The sequence below is a fragment of the Microtus ochrogaster genome, linkage group LG8 (assembly GCF_000317375.1).
Source record: "Microtus ochrogaster isolate Prairie Vole_2 linkage group LG8, MicOch1.0, whole genome shotgun sequence".
Lineage (NCBI taxonomy): Eukaryota > Metazoa > Chordata > Mammalia > Rodentia > Cricetidae > Microtus > Microtus ochrogaster.
This window is the reverse complement of record NC_022033.1, coordinates 22,174,763-22,181,438: the sequence shown is the minus strand read 5'-3', so window position 1 is coordinate 22,181,438 and position 6,676 is coordinate 22,174,763. Positions and strand designations below refer to the sequence as shown.

The window sequence follows — 6,676 nt, the reverse complement described above, 5'->3', positions numbered from 1 at the left end:
ATCGACTCACTCATCTACCACTCTGCTCGAGCCATCCAGAGGAAAATCGATCTGGGGAAGACAACGTAGTCCCCATCCTTCCCCGTCGTTCCTTTCCTCTGTCCCTGCCCCGTGCCTCCTCTCCAGAGTCAGCCCGGGGTGATAAATGTTGTGATAGTAATGTTGGTCTCAGTGTGGTTCTTGGGATCTGGCTGAAACCTACAACAGCCCCTCCTTGTGGCCATCTATGGAAGTCCATCATGACTGACAGGCTGGGGCGAGCCCTTTGGGGGTCCCACACGCGCATCCCGTTTAATATGGCTTCACAGCCCTGTCCTCAGTCCCTTTTCTTCTGTGACCAGATAGACCTTTCTAGGGTAAATATCTTGGAGCAACTATGGCTTGTGAAGTAGAAGACACCAGTGCCATTATCCCAGAACTCCGAGTCCAGGCTAGAGTGTCCCTTGTGCAGTGATGGACAGCTAAAGCAGAGGGCCATGCGGTTCTGCTCCACCGATGTTTCTGCTCTCTGCCGAGCTCCGTAGTGTCTCGCACTGAGAGATTAGCGTGGACCTTTACAAAGTCCTTACGGGAACAACACTGAAGCAAGGCAGAGGAAGCTGGGAGTGCCGTTCTGGAGCACAACCAGCACAACCCTTAGCTCAGGACCTAACCAGGGCTTCTTATTAGAGCCCTTATCTCTGTGTTGAGAATCGTGATCCAGAGGCCCTCAGTGCTCCACAGCCCAGGGAGCCAAGACAGTGGGCAGCAGGCAGTTCATGTTCCCCTAAAGCTGTGGCAGGAAGCCAAGTACAGCAATGACAGCAGAGCCTTAGGGGTGCCTGAGGGCCAGGTGATTTGATTGTCCAGAGTTGTTTATCACCAAGCAGTCTGGGGGTGTTGACCCGGGACTATTTCCCTTGTTAACTTGGGGTCCTTCTGGTAACCCACCTCTCCTCTCAGCCTCTGTGGTTCAGGAGCAATATTGGTCCACCCCATGTTCTTAGGAAGGTCACCATCTGAGTACGCCAGCCACCAGCACCCATGGTAAGCCAGGCCCCTCCGGAGGAGGGAGGCAAGGGAGCTGCACAGTGATCTCCAGTTCCAGGGTCCCTGCCTATCATAAACTGCCCTCTGGGGGCAGCAGGGCTAAGCTAGGAGGCAGTAACAGCTAGTGATACATTTAAGACCTGTAACAAGCTACCTGAAGCCAGCCAACCAAACCAATAATTTCCCTTTTTTGCTTAAGCCAATTTGGGTTGAGATTTCTTTCTTTTTCATGTATATATACAAAATGCTTAGATGTCATGGAAGGCAGCACCATGAGCAGACTGAGAGGGACCCAGGCTCCGGCAGGAATACAAAGCAGGCTGTTGAGGGGCTAATCCAGATGACACAACCCACTCAGCCGTTAGGGCTTGTTCTTCCCCGGGGTCGCTTGTGGGCCGTCTTCCATCCCTGTGCATTCTAGCAAATCCCTGAGAGCCTTTGACCTTTACCACCTACAAAGACCAGGTCCACAGCCCCTGGGTCTGCAGTGAGGTTTATTAAATTCAAGTACTGGACCCTAGAGCTCATGTTGGAAGAAAGGACTTCCGGAGCAGGGCTGAAAGATTGGCACCCTGAGGTGTGTCCCTGGTGCCTTGGACTAGTGTTTGAAGATGACCTCACTGATCTGTCCAGGGATGGTGTAGAAGACGAGGAGGAGAAAGACAGTGATGAGCACCAGCAGCAGAAGCAGTACCAGGATGCGCCAGTACCGGCGCCAGATGAAGAAGACAAAAGTCTTCAGGGGGTTCACGAACCAGTTGAAGGAGGTTTGGGGGCGGCTGTTGGGGAAGGGTAGAGTCACATGACCAGGAAACCCCTGCCAGCGACCCCACCCTTCCTAAGCTCGCGCTACTTACTTGGGCTTCTCCAGAGGCTCGGGCTCTTTTCTTCCCTTCCCAACTGGCCGGTTCTCTGCCTCCTCCACAGTCAGCAGTTCAAATTCCGCCTCAACCTTCCCCTAGAAGGAGACGGTGAGGCTGTCAGTGGACACAGTCCAGCCCTGAGCCAGCCTTAGCCACTACGCTACGCACCGTGAGGATGTAGATGTTGCCACCGGTGTCTGTGAACTCCAGGTCCTCTGGCCGTCCCTTCCTCCTCCTCTTCCGTTTCTTGCGACCCTGAGCTTCTCGGGCCTCTCGCTCCACATCTTCCACTTCCTTCATCTTCACTACCGGCCACCAGCCCCGCAATCGACGACAGCGAAACAGATTGCACCTCGGCCCAGCCCCACCAAGGGCTAGTCGAACAGAACAGTGCTCAGGGTCCCGGGCCCCCCTCACCATGTCTGGTAGCTGCAACTCCAGGGAGCCTGTGAGAGCACAATTCCCGAGGTTAGGGTGAGGGGTCAAAGAGGCAGCTCCCGAGTGTTGCCAAGTACCAAAAGGGAAAATACCGTGGTCAGGCCACAGGTATAGACTCCCTAACCAGTCAGCACCAGCCTGTCAGGTCCCAACAGAGGGACCATACTGCCAAAGCATCAAAGGCCACAACGGGAATGCAGAGCGACTCCAGAAGGATCCGGGGGAAAGACTTGAGCAGAAAGGGGGTTACTACATCATGCTCCCTGAACAGCATGGTCAGGTAGAAAGCAATGGTTCAAGCCTGGGGTCTAAAATCACAGGACTCAAAGTTGAGTCGGCGTAGAAACCAAGGAAAACGAGGACAAATCAAATGTAGGCTTGAGGCTAGGGAAGCTAAGTACCAAGGAAGTCGTTGGCGGAGATGCGATCGTAGTCCCAAACCTGCATCACCAGCACAGCTGGCTGCCGGAACTCAGCCTCCTCCAGGGCGAAGGGTCCGGGCTTGCGCCGGACGCTCACCTCCCGCTCCGTAGGCAGGTAGTCAAAGCGAAACACGAAGCGCCAATTGAAGTTGCCCTCTCCCGTCAGGGAGTTGAAGTGGACGTCTGTCTCCTGTTTGTCATGCTCCAGCCCCTTTATCCAGCTGCGTGAGAAAGGACACAGCCCAGGGCAAGATGCACATTGGGGCTGGAGCCGCACCCAGAACTCAGCTCCTGGCGCACAGAAGGCCTGGACACAGGGTCCCCATTTACAGTTCCCTTGGGACAACCGTTTGGACAGCCTACCTTTTCACATAGATGTCGCTTGACATCTCTCCTGTGAGCGGATTCACGTCATCCAGAACCACATCTTCCGTGTTCCAGATGACAACTCTGAGCTCATAACTGGGGACACAGTGGTTTCTGACTGTTGAGAAGGGTCCTGGGAATGTCCAGCCTAACACACTACAGCCCCTGGTTTGGTTCCCCAGCGACTCTTAGACTGAGGTGGTGGCACACAGGACTGTGATCCCAGCTGCTCCAGAGGTGGCAGCAGGAGCATCAGAGCTCAAGTTCATCTCTTAGGCTACATAAAACCTTGTCCTCAAACCATAACAGCCAGAAAATCTTTGATCATTGTTCAGTTGGTAGAGTGCTTGCCTAGTATGCATGAAGTCCTGGGTTCAGTCTCTAGCACACATACATGGCAAGTGGTACATGCCTGTAATCCCAGCTATGGAGGGGGAGAGGCAGGAGGATCGAGAAAGTTCAAAGGCCATCCACCGCTGCACACCTAGTTAAGGACCTGCGGGGGCTACATGAGGCCTTGTCACGAAAGACAAGAAGTGGAGGGGGCGCTGTGCGAACAGAAGGGAACTGGGTCAGATGTCACTGACCACGCCCCACTACAGCAATGGCAGCACCAGGCGAGTTCTGACTCAAGCCAGTACCACGAGGTTCTGTTTCCTAAACTCTTGGAGTCAGGAGCCTGAAACCTTGAGTGATTCAACATCCACCAGCTGCAGGGTTAGAGCCATGGCAAGTCACATGACATGCCATCCAAAGTTCTGGGTACTGAAAAGTCTGAGTAGAAAAGACAACCAGAGATGGAAGGCACAAGAACCAGCAGAAAAGTGCTGGAACATCCTGGTTCTTCCCCAGCACGGGCCCATGGCCGTCATGTGGTTGCCTGGACATCTCTTCTTCCCTTCATTTATTGATTCTCTCTGGTTTTGTTTAGTTTAGATAGGGTCTCATGTAGCCCAGGCTAGCCTTGACCTCTCTGTGAAACAGAGGCTGCCCTTTGAACTCCTGACCCTGCTGCCTCTGCCTTCTGAGTACAAGGAATACAGACAGGCATACACTACCATCCCAGTTTTCCCTCTGACTCTGCCCAGCCACGCTGTCAGTCTATATGGTTCTGGTGAGATAGGTGTCTACCCGACTCTACATTTGGGAGAACCACCCAGAACTGGCCAATCTGTGGTGTTCCAGCCTTGCCCATGGTGACAGCTTCAGAGAGGAGCATCTAACCCCCAGCAGACAATAGGAGGTGGCTCTCAGCTTTTGTCTAATAGGATTGGGTTTTATTTCTGCTCAGAAGGCCTGGCTGGTAAGAGATGAACCTGAAACTCTCAGAGGCTACTTTGTTCTAGACTGCAAAAGGCTCTCTGAATGGCTGGAGATGACTCAGTGAAAAGAGCACTTGTTACTCTTCCCCAGGACTCAGGTTCCGTTCCCGGGATCCAGTGTGGCTTATAACTATCTGTGGCTCCAGTTTAAAGGGATCTGGCGCCATCTATTGATCTGTGCAGGCCCTAAGCTTGAATGCAACACACAGACATACAAGCATGCAGGCAAAAGAGCCATACCCGTGAAAAGAAAAAGAAAAAAAAAAAAAAAAAGATCCTCCCTGAGAGGGACAGAGCCCGAGGTGGAAAAGGACACGGCTGACAGTCGCCAGGCATCTGGACCAGTGTCTGAGTGACGACACCCTCACAAACTGCATTCAGGCTAGCTTGGGCTAGCTGGGGCAGGAACAGGGTATACTGAAAGATACAGACGCCCAGAACTCACACCTGCCCATGAGCCTAAGTCAGAAGTCTTGGCTCAGTGGGGGCTCAGATTTTCAGAGAATAGAAGGGTCAAAATTCTTTCACCTGATTGGCTGCCGAGGCTTGATGTCAACTGGGGGTGGGGCAGGCACATCACTGGGGAAGATGTCAATCCACATATGAAGGGATCCCTAAGAGCACAAAAGCAGGCTGCAGGTCTTGTTAGGCAAACCCCTTCCCCTACAGCCTTGAATCTGGTGGCTGCCCTGTCCCCAGGGGGGAGAAGAGCCAGGGGCAGGAGTTACTGGGCAGACTGGGCAGATTTGGGAATATTTGGATGAAGGCAAAGTCTGAAATGAGGGTCCCACAGCCAAGACTAGGTTTGGGTTCAGGGTGAGAAGACTGAGGTCAGGAGTAGGATGTGGTCTTGAGGCCCGAACCTCAGTGAGTGAGGATGGAGGCCTGACCCTCATTGGCTCAGGGCTGGGGACCCTGTGGGACCAGAATTGGAGATAATAGGGTGTACAGCCCAAGACAGGTTTATCACTGACACCAGGAGCCAGGGTTAGCAGCAGTGTAGAGTGTAGCTTGGGAAAAGGGTCTCGGGAAGTCAGGTCCTTCACCTGCAGCAGCCCTGGGCTGCGGGGATGGTACAGGGGCCGGATTTCCACATGTTCGGGTACCAGCTGGATCCCGAGTCCTGGCATCTCCTGCCAACGCCGCAGCACGAGCAATGCTTGAGCCTCTTCAGAAGCCTCATTTCTCGCCCTGGGATCTCTGCCGTCTGAAACAGGGGGGTGTAGCCGAGACTAACACTACACTCGATAAAGCCTGTGGCCTCTGCCGGGCATGGCAGCTCACACCTTGGAGGATCTCCAGGAGTTTGAGGCAAGCCTGGTCTACATAATGAGTTTCATGAACAGAGCTATGTAGAGACCTCCTTAACAGCTATGTTCCCCCAACCCCCATCCCCACACCCCCAAAAATAACCTGTGGCCTGGGAGAGCAAGTCCACCATTCACAAAAAGCAAGAGCTCGGGGAGGTGCTGCTGCTAAAGCTACTACCGGTGAAGAGCCAGCCGTCACAATTGCTCAGACCCTGTTTAGAGACCAGACCACCAGCCACTTGAAGTCTGAGCTCAATTCCATAACCACAGACTGTATAGATCTCTTCATCCTGTGCACTGATGGGTTTACCACCTAAGATCATTTTCTCCCTGCATCGAGGAACTGTACCCTTACTCAGCCAAATTCACAAACATCCCTGTGCCTGCTGCCATCAGTGGGCTCTCCTGGGCATACTAGCCTGGCACCTGCTGTATCCTCTGTCTTGGTCTGTCTCCCTGGTACTCTCTGTGGCCTGCCCAGCAGAGAGGGTCTGGTACCTGAAGGCAGGGCCTCGGACGGTGTCAGGAAGACTCTGTTGCCCACCTTGACAGCCCCAGCTCGGTATTCTGGGACAGGGAGGCCACAGCGCTGGCACAACCCTGCCAGAATCTGTGAAGGCCGGAAGGCATCGCGCCAGGCATTGTACCCATCCCTGCAGGCACAAGAGGACAATACATGAACTAGAGCAGTGTGTGGGCACAGTGGGGCTCAAGGAGGTCACATGACTTAGTACCAAACCCCAGTACCCAAGCTCAAGTCTTGGCTACTGAGCTGAGATGACTTGCAAGGGATGAGAGACGTTTCCCTTCTGTAAGAACTGTAGCTTGGGGGCTGGAGAGATGGCTCAGAGGTTAAGAGCACTGACTGCTCTTCCAGAGGTCCTGAGTTCAATTCCCAGCAACCACATCGTGGCTCATAGCCATCT

General features: G+C 53.7%; 2 protein-coding genes across 3 annotated transcripts in view; one reads left to right on the top strand and one right to left on the bottom strand.

Annotated features, from left to right (window-relative positions):
* Positions 1-160, top strand: part of Ergic3 (ERGIC and golgi 3) — a 12,250-nt gene extending 12,090 nt beyond the window's left edge. For both annotated transcript variants that reach the window (XM_005363062.3, XM_005363061.3), the window contains one exon: positions 1-160. This exon is cut by the window's left edge and continues 13 nt beyond it. In XM_005363062.3, the coding sequence (XP_005363119.1) occupies positions 1-69 (69 nt within the window). In that variant the 3' untranslated portion in view covers positions 70-160.
* Positions 161-1,627: 1,467 nt separating this feature from the next.
* The window catches only part of LOC102001491 (fer-1-like protein 4), a 35,496-nt gene continuing 30,447 nt past the window's right edge, over positions 1,628-6,676 (bottom strand). Inside the window, exons 38-45 of the mRNA XM_005363153.1 lie at positions 6,249-6,403; positions 5,487-5,647; positions 4,969-5,054; positions 3,116-3,214; positions 2,732-2,973; positions 2,061-2,338; positions 1,887-1,987; positions 1,628-1,808 (exon numbers count right to left, since the gene is read on the bottom strand). Coding sequence (XP_005363210.1) covers positions 1,628-1,808; positions 1,887-1,987; positions 2,061-2,338; positions 2,732-2,973; positions 3,116-3,214; positions 4,969-5,054; positions 5,487-5,647; positions 6,249-6,403 — 1,303 coding nt within the window. The remainder of the gene's footprint in view (positions 1,809-1,886; positions 1,988-2,060; positions 2,339-2,731; positions 2,974-3,115; positions 3,215-4,968; positions 5,055-5,486; positions 5,648-6,248; positions 6,404-6,676) is intronic.